The sequence below is a fragment of the Dendropsophus ebraccatus genome, chromosome 2 (assembly GCF_027789765.1).
Source record: "Dendropsophus ebraccatus isolate aDenEbr1 chromosome 2, aDenEbr1.pat, whole genome shotgun sequence".
Classification (NCBI taxonomy): Eukaryota; Metazoa; Chordata; class Amphibia; order Anura; family Hylidae; genus Dendropsophus; species Dendropsophus ebraccatus.
The window spans coordinates 20,366,273-20,393,106 of record NC_091455.1 but is presented as its reverse complement, the minus strand read 5'-3'; the positions used below and the strand labels follow the sequence as shown (position 1 = coordinate 20,393,106).

The 26,834-nt window shown below is 46.5% G+C and overlaps 1 protein-coding gene across 2 annotated transcripts in view; it reads right to left on the bottom strand.

Moving 5' to 3' along the window:
- Positions 1 to 877: 877 nt before the first annotated feature.
- The window catches only part of FAM91A1 (family with sequence similarity 91 member A1), a 30,453-nt gene continuing 4,496 nt past the window's right edge, over positions 878 to 26,834 (bottom strand). Inside the window, exons 4-25 of one of the 2 annotated variants that reach the window (XM_069957135.1) lie at positions 26,653 to 26,710; positions 25,467 to 25,534; positions 22,575 to 22,688; positions 21,992 to 22,082; positions 18,967 to 19,029; positions 18,153 to 18,259; positions 16,207 to 16,245; positions 15,217 to 15,329; positions 15,011 to 15,129; positions 12,600 to 12,712; positions 11,274 to 11,360; positions 9,118 to 9,241; positions 8,883 to 9,031; positions 8,515 to 8,649; positions 8,271 to 8,384; positions 6,251 to 6,323; positions 5,991 to 6,143; positions 4,909 to 5,013; positions 4,156 to 4,279; positions 2,344 to 2,413; positions 1,792 to 2,022; positions 878 to 1,502 (exon numbers count right to left, since the gene is read on the bottom strand). In XM_069957135.1, coding sequence (XP_069813236.1) covers positions 1,831 to 2,022; positions 2,344 to 2,413; positions 4,156 to 4,279; positions 4,909 to 5,013; positions 5,991 to 6,143; positions 6,251 to 6,323; positions 8,271 to 8,384; positions 8,515 to 8,649; positions 8,883 to 9,031; positions 9,118 to 9,241; positions 11,274 to 11,360; positions 12,600 to 12,712; positions 15,011 to 15,129; positions 15,217 to 15,329; positions 16,207 to 16,245; positions 18,153 to 18,259; positions 18,967 to 19,029; positions 21,992 to 22,082; positions 22,575 to 22,688; positions 25,467 to 25,534; positions 26,653 to 26,710 — 2,211 coding nt within the window. In that variant the 3' untranslated portion in view covers positions 878 to 1,502; positions 1,792 to 1,830. Of the gene's footprint in view, positions 2,023 to 2,343; positions 2,414 to 4,155; positions 4,280 to 4,908; positions 5,014 to 5,990; positions 6,144 to 6,250; positions 6,324 to 8,270; positions 8,385 to 8,514; positions 8,650 to 8,882; positions 9,032 to 9,117; positions 9,242 to 11,273; positions 11,361 to 12,599; positions 12,713 to 15,010; positions 15,130 to 15,216; positions 15,330 to 16,206; positions 16,246 to 18,152; positions 18,260 to 18,966; positions 19,030 to 21,991; positions 22,083 to 22,574; positions 22,689 to 25,466; positions 25,535 to 26,652; positions 26,711 to 26,834 lie in introns of both variants that reach the window. The other variant, XM_069957134.1, reaches the window with a different exon arrangement.

Here is a 26,834-nt window from a genome sequence, read left to right as displayed (position 1 = left end):
TTTCTATAGGGATTTGCTGCTGCTCTGGACAGTTCCTGACATGGACAGAGGTTTCAGCAGAGAGCACTATATCAGACTAGAAAGGATACACCACTTCCTGCAGAGCATACAGAAGCTGATAAGTACTGGAAGACTGAAGATTTAAAAAAAAAAAGTAAATTTAAAATCTGTATCTTTCTTACACCAGTTGATTTGAAAGAAAAAAAAATATTCTAAAGTACCCCCAGAACTCCCAGTCTGCTAGGTCCCATCCACTGACAGCAAAATGCAGCTTCTGATTTATGGGGTGATACAAGTCACTCTAAAACAGTCGTGTAACTAAAACAGTTTTTCCACATATTGATGGACTATCCCAGGGGTAGGGAACCTTGGCTCTCCAGCTGTTGCAAAACTACAACTCCCATCATGAATGGACAGCCTAAGCTTTAGCATGATGGGAGTTGTAGTTTTGCAGCAGCTGAAGGGCCGAGGCTCCCTACCCCTGGACTATCCTATATCTGGTCAGAGGGGGGCTTATCAGAGCCACCATCAAGTATGTTTCTTTCCATTGAAAGTCTGGAAGATGGAGTGCTGTACTTGGCTTCTTTATCTCCATCAGAGCCATAGAGGTCAATTGGGCCAGCAACATGTATACTCAAGCCCAACTACATTCTATTGGGGGACTTGGGACCCTCTTCTCATGATCATCACTGCTGGCAGCAATCTGCCAGGGACTTGGTATTTCCCTATAGCACCCCCGCAGGGGAAATGAAGTATTACACCCTTCTCACACAAATCAATGGGCTGTATGTGCAATGTAAGTAGGCGCTGAGTCCTAAGTAGCCATTTTTCTCTCTTGTAAGTGAAGGATTTTTACAAACCACAAACACAACGTTCCTCCTTTATACAGGGTCAATTTAATAAACTATTACACTCTTCTTTTTTTTTTCAGATTTACATTGTTATTCAATAAAAAGAATGTGCCTTGTGTAATGTGATTCTCGGCCGCTCGCCCGCCCGCCCGCCTCCGCCTATGGAAGGGCTGGTATAATACAGGAGAGGAATCTCACAAATACTGGTAATAAAATTACAAAATCAGACAAGTTATCACACAGATATAATATACACTGTGAATTTTAGTTTTTCGCTTTCCAATGCCTAAAAATATTAATAAAGACGAGGTGTTTGTTTTATTATTATTATTTTTTTTTTTTTTTAAGATGATTTTCCTTCTGAACTTTTTTTTGCACCTTCAATAAATAACGAGTTCATATTCTCACTAAATCTTCCTTTAGAACTCAATAAAAAAAAAATAAAAAAAAAAATTAGTGGGCAAAAAAAAAAAAAGGTTTTGGTCCTTGATAAAGTGGCGTCTGAGTGGTTGTGTGTTTTTTTTTGTTTTTTTTTTTAAGTTTTCAAAAAGTTCAGGAACCTGCAGAGGGTGTGTCCTGGGTGATGTCACATGACCACGAGTGTCCAATGGCAGCAGATGTAATCTACAGCCCGGTCACATGACCAAGCCACTAATAAAAAAAAAAATAAACAAAAATTAATGGGAAGCACATTAGAATTTCTATTTTTTTTTTTTTTTTTTTAACCCCAGTTCCTGATCTTTTTGAAAAGCCCATCTAAATCCCAAGAAGCCGTGGGGAGGAGTCCTTCGATCATTTCTTGCTATGGCTGCCCCTAAATCTACGACAGGCATTCTAGGAATGTACAAGAAATGCAGGATATTGGTCACGGGACCCAAGAGTGACCGGTCACAGACTACGCTGCTAAAACAGAACCCACACAGCAGCAATAAATACTAACACCGACAGGGCAGGAGACTCGGGGGTAGCATGCGCAGTGTCAGGCCTGCTCGCTCGCTATGTGCACATGGTGAGCGGAGACCCGAGCCCGACCGTTCCACTCAGAAAGAAGGCCGTCTTGAAATATTAGATTCTTTGAAGGCAGAGGCACGCCGATGTCCGCCGGGCCGGGCTGCGCCAGCATGCACGACGTGCTCGTCTCTGACGTGTGTTCACCTGCCAAGCTGCTTTCCTATGAGAGATGGACAAGAGGGTCAGTGTACAGAGAAGATATGTGTCAGCAAGTTGCATCCATCCTATCCAAGCTCAAAAAAACATGTCTGCTTTCTTCCAGAAACAGCGCCCCTCTTGTCCTCAGTTTGTGTGCGGTATTGCAGCTCACTTCCATTGAAGGGAATGGAGGTGAATTGTAATACCATACACAGCCTGAGGACAGGGGTGGCGCTCTTTTTCTAAGAAAGTAGCTGGGTTAAGGGATAACCCCTTTGGCGCCAGTGTATATACTCCCTGGCATGTAACACTCTGATGTGTCAATGTAGAGATATATATTCACCTGGAATGACTGAACAAAGCTGAGAACCTGAAGGGAAAGCTTGCGGCTGGAGAAAAGGAGATACTGAAGGCTGTAGGGGAGAGAGGAGACACAATCACAGCTTAATATAGTATTACACAGAAGGAGGCCTCAGCCAAATATCCATTCTATATTATCTGCAGACAATGTAATACACCTCCTGGGGAGGGACTATATTTAGATGGATTAACGACCAGCAGACTCTCGCTATCTGAAAGATAGTGATCAGCCGACATCATGCATATCAGCTGATCATTGCCTCTCAGCAGGAGCTACTACACTACACGATTATTGGCCAAGTCTGGCCGATAATCGTTTGGTGTAATAGGGCCCATACAGTCATGACCCGAGTTGCTGACAGTGTTATATAGGTCATAGCACCTGTATCTTATCCGACATAGCAGAAAATGTGCAATCTTAGTGTGACCAAGTGTAGTAGTCATGTGACTTTTGAGTAGGGATGGTCCGAACCCTCGGTAATGATTCCCGCTGTTTGCCCGCTCCGTGCAGCAGGCGCATCCAGCGGGAGGACCGCCTGGAAAACTGGGATACAGCCATAGCCATAGGCTGTAGCCCAGTTGTCAGGGCGTTACTCCCGCTGGATCCGGCCGCTCCACGGAGCGGGCAAACAGCGGGAATCTGCTGCCGAGCGTTCGGGGTTCATACGAACCCGAACCTCGGCAGGTTCGGACCATCCCTACTTTTGAGGATAAGCATACCTGTGTGTGTATTTGGCCATTATATTGCAGATTTTTGCTCTGCCGGATGTCTTTTAGCTGTGTGTCCCCCCATATGTGGCTATTTAACAGCGCCCTTTATCTGCGCAGAGCTTTTATCTCCACAGACAGCTGTCAATCACTCACTAGGACCGCCCACATGACTCTTGACCAAGATTTACCATGAATAAAGAGGTTATCCTGAAGCTTTTTCCACAAAACTATATATCAACCAGTTTAGATCTCTGCAGGGTATACAGCAGGAGGAGCTGAAGAATTTAAAGGGGTTATCCAGTGCTACAAAAACATGGCCACTTTTCCCCCTCTCGTCTCCAGATTGGGGGGGGGGGGGGTTTCAAACTCAGTTCCATTGAAGTAAATGGAGCTTAACTGCAAACCGCACCTGAACTGGAGACAAAAGAGGGGGAAAAGTGGCCATGTTTTTGTAGCACTGGATAACCCCTTTAAGCGGATTCCATTCAATAACGTTATAATTAGTATATGTATATAGTTCTGTGTATCTATGTGTATGTACTGTGATACAACAGAGTGTTAGGGTGGTATTACACAGGCCGATGGGGGCCCGATAATACCTATAAACATGCGCCGATCTGCTAGATCGGCGCTCGTTTACTTGGCCTATCACACGGCCCAATACTCGTTTAACAAGGGCTGCATGGACATCGTTGCCCATGTCCTGGCAGCCCTTGCTTAAACTATATACATTACCTATCCATGCTCCAGGGCTGCTCCTGAGGTCCGCTTCTCCCCGGGTCCCGCACACTCTGTCAACTGACAGGCCGCTTTTAAGCTAGAGCGCGCAGGACCCGGGGAGAAGCCACCGCAGGAGCAGCCCTGGAGCGTGGATAGGTAATGTATATCGTCAGTCGCGCACCGCTATTACACGCAGCAATGCGCAGTCTGTGCCCGACAAATATAGGTTCTAACCTATATCATCGATCAGCCGATGATCGTTGTATTTATTACACTGAGCGATAATCGGCCTAATTGGGCCGATTATCGTTCTGTGTAATAGTACCCTTACAGGTGACAGTGCTGGCCGCTATGTGGTGATCACCTCTCCTTCCCGCATAATCCATGGGCAGCAATTTTTTTGCACACGGTCTGGTTGAGCTCGGAGCTGAAGAGCGGGATTCCATAGCAAAGTTCCAGGGGAACCCAGTCCTTCTCCACCGCTGGAGCTGCAACAAACACAAGAAATGAATGCATCCTCCATATACCATGGCGACTGCCTCTGTATGACTATAAGCAAAACTAAATTCAATAGAAACACGGCTGAGCTTTGTATTGCCACTACATGCCCCTGATCAAATGGGAGCACGGACAGCACAGGTGTAAAACTCGCAGCCCTCCAGCTGTGGCAAATCTACAATTACCATGCTAGCTTTAGCTGTCCAGGCATGATGGGCTTTGTAGTTTTGGAGGGCCGCGAGTTTGACACTGCTGACCTACAGGATGACCATGCTAAAAAGGGAAATAAAAAAATCTTTTCTTTCTGAAACAGTGCCCCTTCCATCCACAGGTTGTGTGTGGTACTGCGGTTTGCACCTATTTACCTCTGTGGGACTGTGTGGCAATACCAGAAGCAACCCACTTACCGGTATGGTTGTTTTCCTGGAAAAAGACGCCAATTTTTTGGAATCATGAACAACCCTTTAACTATTGTTTATGGAGGGGATTTGGTGCTCTGTATAAGAAGTGGCCCTGACCCATATAAAGATCATCTTATAAAATGAATCAGCAATGGGAACATTTTCAGATCTTTCTTTGCTTTAGCCGATGCTGGATGTGACTATACGCAGGACCGTACCTTCACTGGCCTTGTGTCCCGGCTCCACTGCAAACTCTTCAACCACAAGCTCAAAGGACTCGGTGCTGCCATTGACTTCAGAGCCCAACGCTAGACACGACTCATCTGTATGGAGCAATGACAGGTAAGTGTATGCTCTATACCACCCATATCACAAAGGATGAAAAAGATCTATAAGCTTAATAGGAAATCACCTTAAAAAAACTTATAAACCCATAATACAACGTAATACATCCCATAACAAACTTTTCAAACATATCTGTATATCATGGCTGCCTGCCAGATGTATACTTATCCATATCCATTCCTGCACTGCAGGCTAATTTCTTCCATGTAATCATCTGGGCTTTTTTTTTTTAATACACCTAGTCACGGATCGGGGGCTGGGTTTCCCTGTAATCACGCCTCTATGGGTGTAATCGCAGCTCTTTGTCATGCGATCGTCATCAGGTGCGTAGCCGTGTCCGGCAGACATGGCGGTACAGCTGCATCCTAGCTCAGCTGTACTGCGCATGTCCGAAATAGCCCCAGACTGCCAAAACCTGGTAGAGGCTGTCTTTAAAACGGATCGGCTTCCCGCGATCACATCGCGGGAGGTCGGTTTGGCCACTGCACCGTCACTGACAGATTAAATGGAATTGACAGAGGCATTCAAACAGTTGGTATATATAGCCAGATATAGAGATCAATCTGTGTTGGCTATTAGCCGTGGCCCTCGGCTGCTGATAGCAGCCAGGAGACGCCCCTTATGGAGAGGGATAAAAAAAACAGATGCATGCGTTTTGATCAGTTTTCCCTTTGAATTCCATTACGAAAAAAAAAAAACGAATCAAAACGGATCTGTTTTTTTTAAACGTACACAAAAATGTAGTCAACCTCATTTTTGTGTCTGTTTGAAAAAAAAAATTGATCTGTTTTTTCTCTAATGGAATTCAATGGAAAAACAGATGCACACAGATGACAAAAACTGATTGCAAAAATGTAGTGTGAACCCAGCCTAACATGTCAAATGCTTTTATTTATTTAAAGCTTATAAAGCCCCTACACAGAGAACAGAAACATATCAATAGGCCGCTCCTTACCTCTCCCATCAGAAGTATCGCTCAGTCTCCTCGGGCTGACGTGATGACTACTGGGGTTCAGCATGGTGATGTACCCACAGAAGTGCTCCAGGTCTATCCGCTCCCTTAAGACTTTTAAAGCTTTGTGGACGCCCATATTGTGGATGGAGAACTCTGCAGATAACAGACCACACAACTCTCTGTAGTACTATGTCCACAATGGTACAGAAGTCACAAAACTTGTGAGACCCACTCAGGTAAAGACAGTAAGAAGTTCTTACCTCCTTGTAGTTCTGATTCATCGAAGGGAAAGGGAACGTATGCAGTCTCTCCCATTCCGTGCATCCCATGACCCTGTAAAGAGACCCATAGAAAAGTACAATAAGCTCCCTCTGGTGGAGGAGAGGGTACACGCCTACTAGACAGCCGAAGATTCCCCATCCCCCCTGGAAGGCCGAAGGTCCCCCATAACCCCCCCCCGGAAGGCCGAAGGTTCCCCATCCCCCCCGGAAGGCCGAAGGTTCCCCATCCATCCCCCCCGGAAGGCCGAAGGTTCCCCATCCATCCCCCCCGGAAGGCCGAAGGTTCCCCATCCATCCCCCCCGGAAGGCCGAAGGTTCCCCATCCATCCCCCCCGGAAGGCCGAAGGTTCCCCATCCATCCCCCCCGGAAGGCCGAAGGTTCCCCATCCATCCCCCCCGGAAGGCCGAAGGTTCCCCATCCATCCCCCCCGGAAGGCCGAAGGTTCCCCATCCATCCCCCCCGGAAGGCCGAAGGTTCCCCATCCATCCTCCCCGGAAGGCCGAAGGTTCCCCATCCATCCCCCCCGGAAGGCCGAAGGTTCCCCATCCCTGGGTTATCCAGTGTTAGAAAAGCATGGCCACTTTCTACCAGAAGCAACACGACTCTTGTCCCCAGTTCAGGTGCGGTTCGCAATAAAAGTGTACCTGTCTTTTAATTTTTTTTTTTGCAGAAATCAATAGTACGGGCGATTTTAAGAAACTTTGTAATTGGGTTTATTAGCCGAAAATGCATTTTTTTCATGAGCAAGCAGTTTGAAGCTCTCTCCCTGTCTTCATTGTTCTCTATGGAGAAGGGAGGGGTGGAGGGAGATGAGGCACCAAAACAGGTCAACAAAGGGTTAATTTACAGCTACATCTCCTGGCTATCTCTTCTGACAGTCAGCACTGACCTCTGAATAGCAGCTTTCACAAAGCTCCAACTGTGTAATCCTTTGTTCTCTGCTCTCTGCTGCCGACTAATCTCCCCCCTCCCCCCTTCCCTCTCCATAGAACAGACAGGGGCATGTCTGATGCAACAACACATGATTTCCTGATAACGAGCAGTGAATGAGAGAGAGGAGGGAGGGGGACCTGGGGAAAGTCTTTTTGAATGCAGATAATGGCATATTTGCCTAATAAATCCAACTACAAAAGTTTCTTGAAATCGCCTGTACCCGGCTAACATAGTCATCCCATGTCGGTGACTGACCCCCGAACCCCCCACCATATCTGACTAGCTGGCCGAAATCTCCCTTACCCAACGAATGGCGGACCCAATAGCTCTGACTCCAGCGGACGCTGACCATTACAACAAGACCTGGTACTACTGGACGGAGTTTTGACAGGCCCTCCCTGTGGTGGGACAGAAACCCTTCTCCCCCCCCCCCCACCTCTGTTCTGTTCCCGCTCTTCCTCCCCCCCCCCCCTTTCCACCTGCTCTTGCTAACCCTCCTTACCCTGCCCTCTCTCTCTTTGCCTCTATCTCCTTTAGTTCGCCAAGTGTCTGGGTGGACACAACTGCGCGTCAACTGTTGTTACTTACTGCTGCATAAGCCAAATGTGCAATATAAACGCGTATCCCATCATAGACCTGTGGACATTAGTCGCTATTCAGGATAACTTCCTGCCACTATGACACCACAATATGTTTCATCTACCACCGTTTGATTTCATCATTGTCACATGACATTGTTCTTATTCTTATTCCTTATTGATGTTGTGGTGCTACCCGCACCTTGCTTACTCTTGCTGTCATTACCATTATGATGTACTGTCATTTTCCTTTCTGTTCTCAAAATAATAAAAATCTTAAATATGAAAAAAATCGCCTGTACCATTGATTTCTGCAACAAAAAAAAACACAACAGTGACACTTTAGGCTCCATTCACTTCAATGGAAAGGAGTTGCAAAACCTGCACCCAAACTGGAGACAAGAGTGGTGCTGTCTCTGGAAGAAAGTAGCCATGTTTTTCTATTGCTGGAGAACCCCTTTAATGCAATAATCCACCGCAAACATACCTGAATGAGAACGGCGGAGTGAGTCAGTGCGTCGTTCAGCATCACCAGGACATTGGATGTAGGGACCACGCCGGGATCGTGTCCCCACGATGTGATCAATAACCGGTCATAGGCCTACAAAACACATCTGTTCAGATCCATGATAGGAATTAGAATGGATCAAAGCGCCATGGGGAAGGGGAGTTAGTGTCAGATTACGGCCTCGGCTGAACAGAATAGGCGGACTGACATTCGTGATGCTTACCAGGAAGACGTCAGGTAACTTGCGGAGTCTGGTTCCCTTAGACAGCAAGAGAGATGGTGGCCCACAGCCAGAGACGTGGTATATGTAGAGTTTAAACCAGATGGAGCTGACTTCAGGGATGGCCGGGCCAATGTGCTGCAAAAATAAGATGCTTTATGTGTCTTCAATTAAGAGTCCCCAATGTCCCTGCTGATATACGATACTGCCCTGGAGCATCTTACCATCCAGCTGGTCATTACTGTGGCACAATAGCGTACGGTGGGCATCCCAGACCAGACATCATTAGGATAAAACCACAGCAAAACCAACTCATAATCTCAATACTGCAACAGAATTCAATTCAAAGTCATGGGAGGCCTGAAACCCACCTGGGGCGTGCAGCTGCTGATGGGCCGGATCTCATTGGTGAGAGGAGCCATAGACACCAGAAGGGAGTAGTTTTTGTTTAAGACACGACTGCAGGTTGCCGGGTCCAGACCCAGGAGACTCTCACACCGCAACAGATCCAGTGGTAAACCTGCGCTTACAAGACAGGGATATGCTGTAGGTCACAGGCACACCACCGCCATCAGTCCTAGAATAGGGGCAGGGTGTGTCTCCTACCTGCATTCAATTGTTCAGGAAGTGCAATAAGTTCCTTGTTGTGGCGCAGGAAGAGGATTGTATTTCTTAATGTAAGTGCATGATCAAAGTACCGCTGAGCCTCTCCTTCTCCTGTGTTTTGTACCTGCGAGGGACATACAATAACATTATCTATAGGTTCTCTTCTTCAATGTATAGTTCTATAGATTTGTAATTTATTTCTATTTAAAAGTCTCCAGTCTTCCAGTACTTATCAGCTGCTGTATGTCCCACAGGAAGTGGTGTATTCTTTCCAGTCTGACACAGTGCTCTCTGCTACCACCTCTGTCCAGGTCAGGAACTGTCCAGAGCAGTAGCAAATACATCCTAAAAATTCCTAACATTGACAGAGGTGGCAGCAGAGAGCACTGTGTCAGACTGGAGAGAATACAACACTTCCTGCAGGACATACAGCAGATGATAAGTACTGGAGAACAGGAGATTTCTTTTGAATAAAAGTTATTTGCAAATATATATAACTTATAACTAAGCGAGTGACAACAATAAAATTCACTGACCTTCCTGACTCCAGTGCTGCTGCCTGCATCCAGCTACTCCACTCTATGGTCTCCAGACATGTTCTGGTCTGAGACGTGACGTGGGAAACCCTGCTAATCCACGCAGCAGCAGAGGAGGAGGAACACCGCTACAGCCAATGAAAAGCTGAGCAGGCCCACCCATGTCCCGTCTCAGACCAGAACGTGGCCAGACACTGGGGACCAGAGTAGCGGGAAACAGGCGGAAGCGCTGGAGCCAGGGACGTCAGTGGATTTTATTATTTTCACTCATCCCCTTCCCACTAAGGGGATGTCTGGGGGTTCAGAAGGCGACTGAAGCCTTCTGCTCCCCAGAGTTCATGTCTTGGAAGGGGCCTATTCGGCCGATTATCGCTCCATGAAATAGAGACAACAATCAGCCGATGATCATGTCATTGGCTGATCGTTAATTTAGGTTCAAACCTAAAATCATCGGGCATCGACCAGGCATCGCTGTGTTGAATAGTGATGTGTGGCGGGCGACCGACGATTTCGCAAGCACCATACATTATTTAAACATGTTGCGGGTCTTCTCCTGTGCTCCTTCTCTCCCGGTCCCGCGCGCAGCAGCAGCAGCAGCTTCGGTGCGGCCTGTCTTAGGGGTCTATTCCACAGGAACGATAATCGGCCCCATTTGGCCGATTATTGCTCGGTGGAATAGAGAGAACGATCAGCCGATGATCGTGTCATCGGCGGATCGTTCATTTAGGGCCAGACCTAAAATCATCGTTCCCCCACCGTGCATCGCTATGGTGGAATAGTGGTGCGTGGCGGGCGACCGACGATTTGAGAAGCGCAGCATACATTACCTGCAGGGCTTCTCCTGCACTCCGTCTTCCTCCCTGGGTCCTGCGCGCTCTAGCTTCAGAATGACCTGTCAGCTGGCAGGCCACTCAGCCAATCACAGGCCGCGACCACCACTGCCTGTGATTGGCTAAGTGGCCTGTCAGCTAAGTTGCCTGTCAGCGTCATTCTGAAGCTAGAGCGCGCGGGACCCGGGGAGGAAGACGGAGCGGAGGAGAAGACCTGACAGGTAATATATGCTGCAAGGGCTGAAAGGACATCGGTAACGATGTCCCTGCAGCCCTCGCTCAACAATCATCGGGCCGTGGAATAGGCCCAGTAAATGAGCGGCGATCTAGCAGATCGGCGCTCTATACATTGTTGATCGAGCCCCCATCGGCCCGTGGAATAGGGCCCTTAGCTGACAGACAGCTCAGCCAATCACTGGCCAGGACCGCCGCAGCCAGTAATTGGCTGAGCGGTCTGTCCGCTACAAGCAGCACCGAAACTGCTGCTGCGCACGGGACCAGGAGAGAAGACCTTCAACAAGTTTAGGTAAAGTATGGTGTTTAAACAAGGGCTACAAGGACATCGGTAACAATGTCCCTGCAGCCCTCGCTAAACAATTATGGGGCCCGTGGAATAAGACCCTAAGCCTTATGAGATATGGGGGGGGGGGGGCATATATCCCAATAACCACGTGTGGACAAAACCACGTCTGCAAGCAATGTCCAATAGCTGCACAATGTGGCTGCATCACGCAGAGGTTACATAACATTTCTTAGTAGAATAGGAGCCGTTTACACACAGGCAGCGCACCTTTTCTAGTTCCACAAGGAAACTGTCCAGAGTCTCATCCGACAACTTGCCGACTTCAAACATAGTCACTGCGTGGCTCTTCAGGTTCTGTGAAACATGAAAGGATGATAGTAGAGAAAATGGAGAGACCATTGTCACGCCTTCCCAAAGGGAGGACCATGGCAGCTAAGTCATGGTTTACTACTGTAATGATACATCCAGCCTATGGGAGAATGTTTTTTTTTTTTAATTAATAGGCTTTTATTTATCAAACATACAAAACCATAAAAGACAAAAATATAAAACATATCAAAATATTCTTTTCAGCGAAGAAAAAAAAATTTAAATAATTAAAGTAATCAATATGTTACATATAACCCAAAATGAAGGCAATAAAAAAGCAGCTTGCAAACTCTCATACCAGCTTAAATCCTGAAATGCATTGATGAAAAACAGGCTGGCTCTTAATGGGTTAAACAGCCAGGATCTGAGTTTTCTCCTTTCCCAGCTGTTTGTGTTAAGAAGTCGGTTGTCAATCTCAGCCGCCCCCTTAGCACGAGATCACGCAGTTACGGCTTCTGTACTCCACGTGCTTCCTATTATGTACAATACATATAGATGCAGGAAAGTGCCCCTCCCTGCAGCATGCGCGCATGTAATGATGCTGGAAGGGGTTAATAGTTCACCGACATGTTTTTCTTTCAAATCAACTGGTGCCAAAAAGTGCCAGAGATTTGTAATTTACATCTATTTAAAAATCTCAAGTATTCTAGTACTTATCAGCTGCTGTATGTCCTGCCAGAAGTGGTGAATTAATTCCAGTCTGACACAGTGCTCCCTGCTGCCACCTCTGTCCATGTCAGGAACTGTCCAGAGCAGCAGCAAATCCCCATAGAAAATCTCCCGCTCTCCAGACTGGAAAGAATACACCACTTCCTGCATGACATACAGCAGCTGATAAGTACTGGAAGACTTGAGTTTTTTTTTTTTAAGAAGTAAATGACAATTCTCTGGCACTTTCTCGTTGATATAAAAGAACTTTTTTGGGTGGTGAAACACCCCTTTAATGACATATCAGCGCTGGGTGGTACATGAGCTCATAAGTTTGCAATTGCTCCATCTGTCGTCTTGTTTCATGGCTTGGATGACAGATGGCAAAAAAACGGAAACCTTGGAAGAGCTTAGACGCCACCCCCAGCAACGTTTTTTTTCCCCCTCCAATGTCTCATTGACGACAGATGGAAAAAAATGTTATGGCTCACTGACTCCAATAATGTTTGCTTGTTTTCCATCCATCTTCGGTTACACTGAACTGAGAGGAATGACAACTGTGAAGGTAAGCCTTACCGGTGACAGATTGCCCATCATGAGGAAGGCCGTGAGAGTGGAGTCAAACAAGAAGGCAATGCGCTTGGTGTGTCCGCTGGTCAGGTTCAGGCTGCTCACACTGGAGGTCTCCGCTATTAGGGAGGGGCAAACACATGCGTCATAAACACTCTGAAAACCATTGTTGGACAAAACCTAAGGGGGTATTCACACATTTCATAAAAAGGGACGATGTGCTACGGAAAAGAATTTCTATTAAAAAATATTAATTATTCCAGTACTTATCAGCTGCTGTATGTCCAGCAGGAAATTGTGTATTCTCTCCAGTCTTATACAGTGCTCTGTGCTGCCACCTCTGTCCATGTCAGGAACTGTCCAAATCAGTAGCAAATCCCCATAGAAAACCTCTCCTGCTCTCCAAACTGGAAAGAATACACCACTTCCAGCAGGACATACAGTAGCTGATAAGTACTGGAAGACTTGATGTTTTTTTCTGGTGCACTACCCCTTAAAATTTTAGAGCTACTGTACTGACATGGCAGTTCAGCAGTGCAAAGATTTAAACAGTTTTAGACCTGCCGGCATCATGATGAATGATTATGCCGGAGCTCCGAATTCCATTCTGTATTTATGAAAGGTGTGACTACCCCTTAAAGTGTTACTGTCATTTAATTTTTTTTTTGCAAAAGTCAATAGTACAGGCAATTTTAAAGCGACTCTGTACCCACAATCTGCCCCCCCCCCCCCCAAACCACTTGTACCTTCGGATAGCTGCTTTTAATCCAAGATCTGTCCTGGGATCCGTTCGGCAGGTGATGCAGTTATTGTCCTAAAAAAACAACTTTTTAACTTGCAGTCCCGTGCTCAACGGCCGTGGCTTAAATTGTGTATGCATTAGGCTGGCACACCCTCCCTCATCATGAGGAATGCTCCAGGCAGATTGCCTCCAATTCCTCACCTGTGTCATCACGGCACATGGGCTGGATCGTTAAGGCACCTATGCAACGTTCAGACAGGAGAAAATGTTCTACGGGCATTTCTAATGATGAAGCGGGTGGGGAGGAGGGAGGAAGAGGCGGTGCAAGCCTAGGGCACAGACACTCTAGGCCACGGCCGTTTGACACGGGGCTGCAAGTTTAAAAGTTGTCTTTTAGGACAGATCTTGGATTAAAAGCAGCTATCCGAAGGTACAAGTGGTTTGGGGGGGGGGGTCAGATTGTGGTACGGAGTCACTAAGAAACTTTGTAATTGGGTTTATTACTCGAAAAAGGCATTTTTATCATGAATAAGGAGTTTTTTAGTTCTCCCCCCTGTCTTCATGGTTCTCTTATGGAGAGTGGAAGGAGATGAGGCACCAAAACAAGACAAAGAGTAAATTTACAGCTACATCACCAGGCTCTCTCCTCTGATGTCAGCACTGACCTCTGTGACCTCTGATTATCGGCTTTCACACAGGTCCCTGTTTAATCCTTTGTTCTCTGCTGATGACTAATCTCCCTCCTTCCCCTACATAAGTTACACAGGGCCCAACTGATGTAAAAGAGCCGAGATTTCCTGATAATGAGCAGTGGATAAGAGAGGAGGGGGAGGGGACCTGGGGAAAGTCTCTTTCAATGCAGATAATGGCATATTTGCCTAATAAACCCAATTACAAAGTTTCTTAAACTCGCCTGGACTATTGGTTTCTGCAAAAAAGCAAAAAACGACAGTAAGGGTCCTATTCCACGGGCCGAGGAGGGCCCGATCAACAATGTAAACGAGCGGCGATCTGCTAGATTCCACGGCCCGATGATCGTTGAGCGAGGGCTGCAAGGACATCGTTACCGATGTCCTTGCAGCATCATACATTACCTGGCTGCAGGGCTTGTCCTCCGCTACGTCTCCTCCCCGGGTCCCCCAAGCTCTATCTTCTGAATGGCCGGTCAGCTGACAGGCCACACTCAGCCAATCACAGGCCGCGGCGGTCCCAGCCTGTGATTGGCTGAGCGCTCCGTCAGCTGACCGACCATTCAGAAGATAGAGCGCGCGGGACCCGGGGATGAAGACCGCGCAGAGGAGAAGCCCTGCAGCCAGGTAATGTATGATGATGCTGCTGCTGTTTCTTCTCAAATCGTCGGTCGCCCGCCGCGCACCGCTATTCAACCGTAGCGATGCGCGGTGGGGGAACGATGATTTTAGGTCTGGGCCTAAATGAACGATCAGCCGATGACACGATCATCGGCTGATCGTTCTCTCTATTTCACCGAACGATAATCGGCCGAATCGGGCCAAATGGGGCTGATCCGGCCGATTATCGTTACTGTGGAATAGGGCCCTAACACTTTAAGATCACTGTGTTTTAGTGCAGTCTCAATGGAATGGGAGGTTCGTCATCAGGACTGTCCCTGGGTCCTGTCCCAGATTTTCCTTCTTTAGTCTTACAGTCGTATTACCCGCGTCATCTTGGCTGTTTGTGTCGGTGTCGGTGGCTGAAGAGGCCAGATCTTGCACAGGACTCTTGCTCTCTGTGCTCTCCCAGGAAAGCAGCATCTTCTGTGGATCCAGCGTAGTTCTGCCCATCAGAGATCACACATATTACAACTGTTGCCGCTTCGTGACATAAATATAACCATATCGTATAGCGGAGGTGAATACTTACTTCAGTCTGTTCACAGATGGGACGTTCCTCCATGACGGGTGCAGCTGATCGGGATTGATCACTTGTCCCTTTTTAATGGCGAACCCCAAGCGGCAGTACATGGAGACTGCATTCTGGAGACGGGAAGAAGATCAATGCACGTCCCATATCACATGTGTTGCTGTATTTCACATTATGCGTGTGTGGGCTGTCATGCGGTTGTTCCAACATCAGTGCTGAAGTATCTATCCTCTATATCAGAGGTAGGGAACCTTTGGCCCTCCAGCTGAAGCTTTGGCTGTCCAGGCATGATGGGAGTTGTAGTTTTGCAACAGCTGGAGGGCCGAAGGTTCCCGACCTCTGCTCTATAGGTTAGGTTCCTATTCCACAGGCCGATGGGGGCCCGATCAATATTGTAAAAAAGCGCAGACACTGCCCGATAATCATTTAGCGAGGGCTGCAGGGACATCATTACCAATGTCCTTGCAGCTCTTGTTTAAACACCATACATTACCTACACATGTTGCAGGTCTTCTCCCACGCTCCTTCCACCCGGTCCTGTGTGCAGCAGCAGCTTCGGTACAGCCTGTCTGAGCTGACAGAGCGCTCAGCCAATCACTGGCCGCAGTGCACCTGGCCAGTGATTGGCTGAGAGGGCTGTCTGCTCAGACAGGCCGCACCGAAGCTGCTGCTGCACACAGGACCGGGTGGAAGGAGCGTGGGAGAAGACCTGCAACATGTGTAGGTAAAGTATGGTACTTGTGAAATTGCCGGTCGCCCGCCGCACATCGCTATTCCACGCAGCAATGCACGGTTGGTGCCCGATGATTTTAGGTTTGAACCTAAATAAAGATCAGCCGATGAAACAATCATCGGCTGATGATTGTCTCTATTCCACGGAGCGATAATCGACCGAATCGGGCCAATTCGGCAGATTATCGCTCCATGGAATAGGACTCCCCTGCATGGACCTAGAATATAGAGATAAGGGAAGAACATCCCCGTACGTACCTTTACTAAAGACAAGTCAATCTCCAAGACATTTGCAAGCTGAAAGAGAAAAGCGATGGGTAAGACGTGTGATGTAAGCCTGGACGGAAATCACATCATCGAAGAACGCTATAGTCACAGTCCTGTGGTGCTTAGCGGTATTGTATTCTAACTATTGTAGAGGTCAGCAATAAGCCATCACTAGCAGCTCCATAGACAATGAATGATATGGTGGCACTCACGTAAAGGGGTAGTACACGAAAAAAAAAATTATTTCAAATCAACTGGTCCCAGCATGAGCCAGAGAATTGTAATTTACTTCTATTAAAAAAATCTTGAGAGTTTCCCAGTACTTATTAGCTGCTGTATGTCATGCAGGAAGTGGTGTATTCTTTCCAGTCTGACACAGTGCTCTCTGCTGCCACCTCTGTCCAGTGCAGTAGCAAATCCCCATAGAAAACCTTTCCTGCTCTCCAGACTGGAAAGAATACACCAATTCCTACAGGACATACAGCAGCAGATAAGTACTGAAAGACAATATTTTTTTAAATAGTAAATTAGTAAGTAAATTACAAATCTCTGGCACCAGTTGATTTAAAAGAAATGTTTTTTTTTGTGAGCTTCCCCTTTAAGACTTAACAAACATAGGAGTCAGGCAGTGATTTTTCATCACGCCCAACCCAATTATCCCTGACATCATCTGTCCATGATCGATCTAGAGAGCTCCATGCACCATAGACTGTTGAGGCGTTCAGCAGAGGATTTTGTGAGTACTCGCGTAATATCCCTTTCTTGAAGTTTATTGGGGGACACAGACTGTGTGTGCGAGCCGTGTCCCCGAATGACACGAGTGAGAAAGTATAAGGTGTATGGGGACCTTAAATACACATTGAAATATCCCTCCTGGAGATTAACAACTCATTCCATACTTGTTATTATCTATTCAGTCTCCTTACCTCTGTTCTGAGCTGCTGCTTTCTGCTGAAGACACAAATCTGTGTGTGATTGTCATCAACCCTCCCGGGATTAGAGGGTGCAGAGACAGCCGGCCAGGGACAATGTTTACATGAGCCGTCTTGAGTGGAAAGGGACAGGAGGGGAGCGGAGATGGAGAGAACAGCTTACACACAGTTTTCTGTGACTTCAGCAGAAAGCAGCAGCTCAGGACTAGGGGAAAGAGACTGAAAAGATAATAAGTATGGAAGGAATTATTAGTCTCCAAGAGGGGGATGATTCCACATGTATGTTACCCAAGCGGAATAGCCCTTTAAGGTCCCTGTCCTCAGATAGCAGGGGGCCCCCTATCCTTTGGGAAATGTTGCCCTATTGTTCATGATAGCAATATAATAGGATACAGGACAGAGGCTTTACAAGGTACAGATCTGCTTAAAGGGGTAATCCCGCTTATAAATAAATATTTATTCATATATATATTTTTTATACATTTATATTACTTGACAATATAACTTTAATGAATGTAAATGTTTACTCATACAACTCATGCAATGGCCGCTACTGCAGCTTTGTCCTGTTTCTGTGCATGATACAAAGCAGCAATAGCAATCTGCTACTAGGGGGTGCCTTTACACAGAGAGATTTATCGACAGATTTTTGAAGCCAAAGCCAGGAATAGACTAAAATCAAGGAACAGGTCATAAAGGAAAGACTGAGATTTCTCCTCTTCTCAAATCCATTCCTGGCTTTGGCTTCAAAAATCTGTCAGATAAATCTCTCTGTGTAAAGACCCCCTTACAGTACGTTGACTGCAAGAAGGAGCAAAGATGAACTCTAAAGACACAGGTGCTGCAGTCCCTTTAAAAAGTTTATCAGAAGAGTTGCTAAAGTAGGAGTTGGGCCCCCCTCCCCCCAATCTATTATTGATGGCCTATCCTAAAAATTGTGCAAGTATGGAAAACCCCGCTCTAGAGGACACAGGAGCTGTGGAAATTGTTCTATGTCTCCCTTACCTCTGCCACGTTGGTGTGTTCATCTATAGAAACAAAGATCTTGTATAGCAGCGTTTCAAAGTAGTCTCCTTGTAGCCGGTTCATCACAAACCCTTCGAGGGGAGGGACTGAAAATGGCAAAATTAGGGTTATTGTTATCAACTTGTTACAACTTAAAGAGGTACTCCGAGCTAGGGGTATTTTTATTATATGGATGGGGAGGGAGAATATAGACGCTGCCGTCCACTTAAATCCCCGTTTCCAGATCGTGCCACCCCATTCTCCTGTCCTGCTGATGCTTCATGGTCTTAGTTGCGGCTTGAAACGTGACGTCTCAAGGCCGCTCAGTGATTCAGCGCTCATAGCGGAGTCCCGCCTCGGCCGCTGAATGGCTGAGCTGCCTTGAGATGTCGCGTTTCAAGCCGCAGCTCTGACCATGAAGCGGAGGCCGGATGGGAGAATGGGGCAGTGCGATCCGGGACCTGGCGCTAGAACCAGGGAGGTAAGTGACCGGCTGCCTCTATTTCCACCCCCTCCCCGTCCATACAGTAAAAATACCCCCCTAGCGTGGAGTACCCCTTTAAGGAGAATGTCCCATCACTACGATTCTAAACACATCAGAAAGTCAGTAAAGACATCACCCAATACTAGCACTACAGTATGATACCATTGGAAAAGCTCATCCAGAGACACGAGCACCTCCCTCCATACCCAAAGGGTTCTTGTAATAGCCAGAGTTTCCCAATATTGGACATTCCCACCATTTCATCACACCTCTAGGGGTGCTCACTCAGCTTTCTGCAGACCCTGAAAGTATTGTACACGTGGCACCAACCTGCTATGCAGCTGTCATCTGAGATCGGTACATCCAGATATATAAATCCTTTATTATAAAGGCCTGAAAGAGAGGAAATCAGAGTCACAGGTGGACAAAATGGAATAGATCACATGGTAGGATACATCCATTAACCCTTTAAGGACGGGGACAATTTTCCTTTTTGCTTTTTCATTTTTTCCCCCTTGTGTTTAAAAAGGCCATAGCACTTGCACTTTTCCACCTAGAAACCCACATGAGCCCTTATTTTTTGCGTCACTGATTGTACTTTGCAATGACAGGCTGAATTTTTGCATAAAGGACACTGCGAAACCAGAAAAAAAATCAAAGTGTTGTGAAATTGAACGAAAAAAAATGCATTTCTTTTATTTGAGGGGACTATGTTTTTACGCCATTCACCCTGGGGTAAAATTTACTTGTTATATATGTTCCTCAAGTTGTTACAATTAAAACGATATATAACATGTATAACTTTTCTTTTATCTGATGGCCGGTAAAAAATTCAAACCATTAACAAATATACGTTCCTTAAAATCGCTCCATTCCCAGGCTTATAGCGCTTTTATCCTTTGGTCTATGGGGCTGTGTCAGGTGTCATTTTTTGCGCCATGGTGTGTTCTTTCTATCGGTACCTTGATTGCGCATATACGACTTTTTGATCGCTTTTTATTACATTTTTTCTGGATTTGATGCGACCAAAAATGCGCAATTTTACACTTTGGGATTTTTTTGTGCTTACGCCATTTACCGTGCGAGATCAGGAATGTGATTAATTAATAGTTCGGGTGATTACGCACACGGCGATACCAAACATGTTTATTTATTTACTTTTATTTAAAACCTGGGAAAAGGGGGGAGATTCAGACTTTTATTAGGGGAGGGGGCTTTTTACTTATAACACTTTTTTTTATTTTTTTACACATATACTAGAAGCCCCCCTTAGGTTAGGGTTATTCCCTCTGGGGGACTTCTAGTATATATACACTTTGATCTCTCATTAAGATCTTTGCTGTATAGATATACAGCAAAGATCAATGAGATCGGCACTTGTTTGCTTTCGGCTGCTGCAGCCGAAAACAAACGAGTGCCGAGCCGGGGACGGCGCCATCTTGGAGTGGTCCCCGGCCGGCAGCAGAGGGAAGTGCTCCATCCGGTAATCGGATGCAGCTGTCATGTTTGACAGCTGCATCTGATTACTGTTTTAGCGGGCACGGCGAGCAGACCGTGCCCGCTAATACCCGCTGTCCTGGGCTACAAGGGGCACCCAGACCGCACGGCGACCCCACTCTGAAGACCTCTTACGGGCGCATGACGTACGGGTACGTCATGTGTCCTTAAGAGGTTAAAGGAGAAGTCCGTCGAAAATTTTTATTAAACTATTGCATTGCCCCCGAAAAGTTATACAAATCACCAATATACACTTACTACGGGAAATGCTTTTTTCCCCTGCACTCACTATTGCATTAAGGCTTCACTTCCTGGATGACATGGTGATGTCACTTCCTGGATGACATGGTGATGTCACTTCCTGGATGACATGGTGATGTCACTTCCTGGATGACATGGTGATGTCACTTCCTGGATGACATGGTGATGTCACTTCCTGGATGACATGGTGATGTCACTTCCTGGATGACATGGTGATGTCACTTCCTGGATGACATGGTGATGTCACTTCCTGGATGACATGGTGATGTCACTTCCTGGATGACATGGTGATGTCACTTCCTGGATGACATGGTGATGTCACTTCCTGGATGACATGGTGATGTCACTTCCTGGATAACCCGGTGATGTCACTTCCTGGATGACATGGTGATGTCACTTCCTGGATAACCCGGTGATGTCACTTCCTGGATGACATGGTGATGTCACTTCCTGGATAACCCGGTGATGTCACTTCCTGGATAACCCGACTCCCAGAGCTGTGTGGGCAGTGGCTGCTGGAGAGGATGATGGCAGGGGGATGCTCAGTGTCCCTCCAGTGCCCTGTGTCCCTCAGTGTCCTCCTGCCATCATCCTCTCCAGCAGCCACAGCCCACACAGCTCTGGGAGTCGGGTCGTTACATCGCCATGTTATCCAGGCAGTTACATCGCCATGTTATCCAGGCAGTGACATCACCATGTTATCCAGGCAGTGACATCACCATGTTATCCAGGAAGTGACATCACCATGTTATCCAGGAAGTGACATCACCATCTTATCCAGGAAGTGACATCACCATCTTATCCAGGAAGTGACATCACCATCTTATCCAGGAAGTGACATCACCATCTTATCCAGGAAGTGACATCACCATCTTATCCAGGAAGTCAACACAAAAACACATGCAACAGCTCACCGCATTTTCATATCTGTAGTGGGTCTACATCTTGTCATTGCGGTGAGCTGTTGCATTTTTCTGTGTTTTTGAGTTTACAATTTCAGCCATAGCAACGCGCTACTGCCTAGTGTGAATGGTGTTCTAGGAGAGCTGACCAAATTTGTCTTTTTTTTCCTGTATCCAGGAAGTGACATCACCATGTTATCCAGGAAGTGACATCAACATGTTATCCAAGAAGTGAAGCCTTGATGCAGTAGTAAGTGCAAGAAAAAAAGCATTTTATAAGCATTTCCCGTAATAAGTGTATATTGGGGATTTGTATAACTTTTGGGGGGCAATACAATACCTTAATAAAATTTTTCACCGGACTTCTCCTGTAATAGTTAAAAATCGCTTAGTGTAATAAAACCCTAAGATCTTGGATAAATGTAAGATGCCCATACACCCTATACTATAGTCAGTACTGGAGGTTTGTCCAACAGTATAAGGTGTATGGGAGACTCTTCATTCCCCACTGACAGATGATGGATTTTTAATGCCTTCGGTTCTGGAAGGTATAAGCCGCCACCAAAGCTGTCTGGTGGTAGCTTACCTCCACAGGAAAGAGAAGGACACTGACATCAGAGGATTCAGACAACTTTTTCTAATGTGCATGGGGACCTAAAAAGGAAGAGACACAGGACAGCTTCCCTGTTACTTACTATGGACTACATTATGCTCCAGAGAACCCGCCAGCTGAGGCCCAGAATCAATGATTTTATCAATAGTTTTTTTCTCCGCAGTGCTGCAAATCTAAAGAGAATTAAGGAAAAGAAAAGTCACCGGAAGAGGAAATCCTGGAGATACAGCATGAGCTTGCAGGATATCTAAAAGAGGGGGCACTAAACCTACACATGGATACAAACAAGAGTCTTACATACCATGCTCCAGCTGGTGTACTGAAGAAGGTGGGACTGAGCCTGACCATTTACTGCAGGGATGGGGAACCTCCAGCCCCCCTGCTGTCGCAAAACTACAATTCCCATCATGCCTGGACAGCCTTTGGCTGTCCAGGCATGATGGGAATTGTAGTTTTCCAACAGCTGGAAGGCTGCAGTTTTCCAAAAATTTTAGACATGTCAAAGGTTTTAATCGATTGAGGTCTGAGTGTTCACACCCCAACCAATCATTACTTTGCTAAAAGGAGTTCAATCCCAGCCATAACTCTATAAGAGGAGTCTAGAGATGGGAAATGTTGGTTACGTGTAATCTCCGGTAGTGAGGAATGAGATAGAAATTAGATACCTTGATGTCATCCTCTGTGATGTACCCGGCCTGCACCACCCACCAGGCCTCTACGGTGATGTCCACTGGCTTCACTGGCAGTAAGTCACGGGCCGTTTTCCTCCTGAAGAATTTCTGCAAAGGAACAGAAGGTCAGACTGAAGGTCACCGCACAGAGAGAAAAACAAATATGGCCGACACACATCAGTGACAGCAAAAGGCAAACGTCCTGCTGGTAATCTGTTACTACTATGGCCATGATAGAGGAGTCTTCCAGCCTAATATGTCTATTATTAGAGATGAGCGAACCTCGAGCATGCTCGAGTCCATCCAAACCCGAACTTTCGGCATTTGATTAGCGGTGGCTGCTGACCATGGATAAAGCCCTAAGGCTATGTGGAAATCATGGATATAGTCATTGGCTGTATCCATGTTTTCGAGACAACCTTAGAGCTTTACCCAAGTTCAGCAGCCCCCGCTAATCAAATACCGAACGTTCGCTCATCTTTATCTATTATCTATATACTGTAGGGGGCGCTCCGCTATGGCCAATAATAACCTGACTGAATAGACCTCAGAGCAGTAGTGTGAGCAGCCTCAGGTATGGGAATCTAAAGCCCTTACTACACAGGCCGCGCTCGCTTGCTCCTTGTTCCCCCCTCGCTGTCGGCACTATTACACGCGCCATAGGACCCTTAGTCTTTAAACATGTTGAGAGACAACGATCAGCCAACATTGCGCACATCAGCTGATTGTTGCCTTTTATAACACTAAGCGGGTATCGGCCGTAATAGGCCCTTATGCAGATACAACAAAAGGTACAAAGAGACTGGAAGCTCTGGATTCAGGAAGCAAATTCCTCCAGCCTTGTGTCTGACATGACCGGGCATGTGACTTGTCTAGTCTAGTGAATGCTCAGAGGGATTGCCAACATGTTAATGTCAATTACACAGGGTGTGTGTATTAATTTGGCACTATACGTAATAATAAGATGTCCTTTTAGTGCTCAGGACTCTACAGCATTAACACAATCTGCCCCACAATCCACACCAGCAAATGGGCAACTAAACCTGCAGAGAAGCAGTAATACTGAGCGAGGCGGGGGGGGGGCGCTCAAAGCCAGTCTGTGATTCTTCTACCCCATTGTCCTTGCTGCTTGCAGTAATAAGTACTGTCAGGCCTATGTCTGAGTGGTTTACAGCCTGCCCCCAATTCCTTGGCTGGGAAAGAATGGAAATTCCCTCGTGCTGTAATCCCCTGTGGAATCTGCCACCGTGGAGTTAAGAATCAGATTCTCAGTCACTGCTGCTGCCACAGACCTTGTTTTGGTGAATTTATTGCGCGTAAAGTCTCTGTGTGGGGAATAATCACTTTATAATGACACGTTCTTCACATTCCTAATATACTGTGTGTTTCTTCCCATGTTATCCATCTCTGCTTGCTGACAGTGAAAGGGAATCGGCATTCATCCAGTAAGGGTGGTATTACACGGGCAGATGGGGGCCCGATAATACCTGTAAACAAGCAGCGATCTGCTAGATCGTTGCTCGTTTACTTGGCCTATTACACGGCCCGATAATTGTTAAATAAGGGCTGCAGCGACATCGTTACCGATGTCCTTGCAGCCTTTGTTTCAACTGTATACATACCTAATCCATGGTCCAGGGTTCCTCTTCTTCTTAACTTCTCCACGGGTCCGCGCACTTCAGCTTCACAGCGGCTTGTCTCTGCTGACAGGCCGCTCGGCCAATCACTGGCTGCGGCGGTTCCGGCCTGTGATTGGCCGAGGGGCCTGTCAGCTGACACAGGCCGCTGAAAAGCCGGAGCGCACGGGACCTGGTAAGAAGCTCTGAGGAAGAGGAACCCTGGACCATGGATTAGGTATGTATTCTTCTTTGCTAATCGGCAGCGTCGGCCGCGCACCGCTATTACACGTAGCGGTGCACGGTCGGCGCCCGACGATTATAGGTCTGAGCTTATATCAACGATCAGCCGATGACAACGATCATCGGCTGATCGTTGTCTTTAGTACACGGAACGATAATCGGCCGAATCGGGCCTATTCGGCCGATTATCGGTCCGTGTAATAGTACCCTAAGTCTCCACAATTGTATCCAGTCAGTGCAGCCTTCTAGGAGGAACACCCATCAGCGGCACAGACTGCTCTTTTGTCCTGAGGGTTTGTTACATTGTACCAGTGCAGGTGAAATGTATCAGACTGGAGTTTACACACAAGGAGTTATTACAAGGAGTTACTTGGACTTGCAACATTGTAACAAACCCTCAGGGCGTCAGGAAGAGAATGGGGACAAAAGGGTTTCAAAATTAAACAATGTCGACAATTTCCAAAGAATCAGGGATAACGTACTGAGAGGGGAATACCCCTTTAAGTGATATTTCTTGTTGGTTTCTAACCGCCTCTTAAAAGGAATCTGTCACTAGTGACTGAGCAGATTGGTGTATTATGTACATCCTTCTGTTCAGCCGTTCTCTAAATATGCAGGAGAATGGGCTTTAGGCCGTACCACCAACTCCACCACTGGCTGCTGATTGATAGCTGCCTACCTATACAAAGTATGGATAGATAACTGCCAGTGCGTGCTGGTGCTCATGAATATCGAGGACTACTGAGCACACTAATAATGGAAAGGACTACTTTTTGTTATCTCTGGATCAGCAGCACAGAACAGTGTGAATGATTCATCATTCTGTTCAGCTTCTCTGTCACTAGTTTATGCCACCCTGAGATAGGACAGCATAAACCTGCTGACACAGTTCCTTTAAGGAGCTCCCCCGGGTTGACGGCATAAGATCCGCATTATTAATAACAAACATCTCCATCACAAGGTACAGGCAACAGCCCCACAGAAGGACAAAAGCTAAGGACCGGTGTAAGAGAATCCTTCTCCTTACCTTGGATGATCGACACTGGTTCATCAGATCAATGTACTGGTTCCTTCCTATACCGAGGAGCCTTAAGCCTTAAAGGAGGAATATATAAACAATTCACAATGGCAAAATTTTATATTTTATTTTACATTGCATAAATTGTGGCACTGATTTCACTCGAAGGAGTCTTTTCTTGAACAACAAAACAAACGATAAATGTCTCATCTTTAAAGGTTTAGTGATTGGGACCCCGGTCTGCAGTACAGCAGTCAATCAAACAGATCTGTAAATCAGAGTATGGGCCCTTGCACACGACGGAAATCACGCAGATAACATGCCGTGGATTCCATCGCTCACCAACACCCACCCTGCGTGCTCCAGCTTGAAGTTCTGCTAGTCCAATAGGCTCTATTCTATGGTCAGGCGGAATCCACCATCCGCCCAAACAATTGACATGTCAATTCTTTGGCGGATGACCGAATCCGCCTAAGCCTAGAATTAAGCCTATGGTAGTCACATGTTCAAGAGGAAGCATGCACAGAAACCACTGGAGGTTATCCACGTGATTTCTGTAGTGTGCAAGGGCCCCAAAAGTGTAACTGTGCCTGATGAAGGGCCCCTAAAATAACAATCAGGGGTGTTAACAAAGCAGCACTGGGCCAGTGGAGTCACTTACATGATCTTTGCTGGCCAATCAGAAGCTCAGAAAATATCACGTGACATACACCAGGAACAGCTGACTGGCTGGGATGGATCATGTGTAGTGTGTGCCTGGAAAATCTGGAAATCTTATTAGATTAGTGGGGGGTGATGATACCAACTAATATGGCTCTATAGGGGCCATTCTGGTGTGTTTGAAAGCTCCCTGTAACATTTGGTTACTTGGTGTTCAAACTCCCACTGATCATTAGAGAGTCAGGAGAAGCACTCAGCCAAGTGCTTCCTCCTACAGTCCATTGTGATCTCCATCTCACTGCAGGAGACGGGTCCCATAGATATACATTGCAGTGACTCATAATAGAAAGGCAATGGAGAGTGAAGCGCTCAGCTGGGCGCTTTTTTTCATCTCATTTCACCAATCAGTGGGAGTCCGAAGATCCAGACCGCTCAATCAAAAACCTCTAACATGTCTGTAATGACAGTGGCCATTTATTAGTGACAGTGTGGTATTCTTGCAGTGGTTCTCTATAGACTGGACAGCCGTACTCACAGTCTGCGGCAGTAAAGTTGGGCAGGGAGTCGTAGCTTTTCTCGCTGTTCATTATGTCCTGTAAAAAAAATAAAATAAATTAAAATGATAATGAATAGCACCAACACAGTGATAAGGTAAAGAGGATACTCTTACATCAGGGATTAGACACCCTCAGAACTATCAACCAATTCTGAAGACCT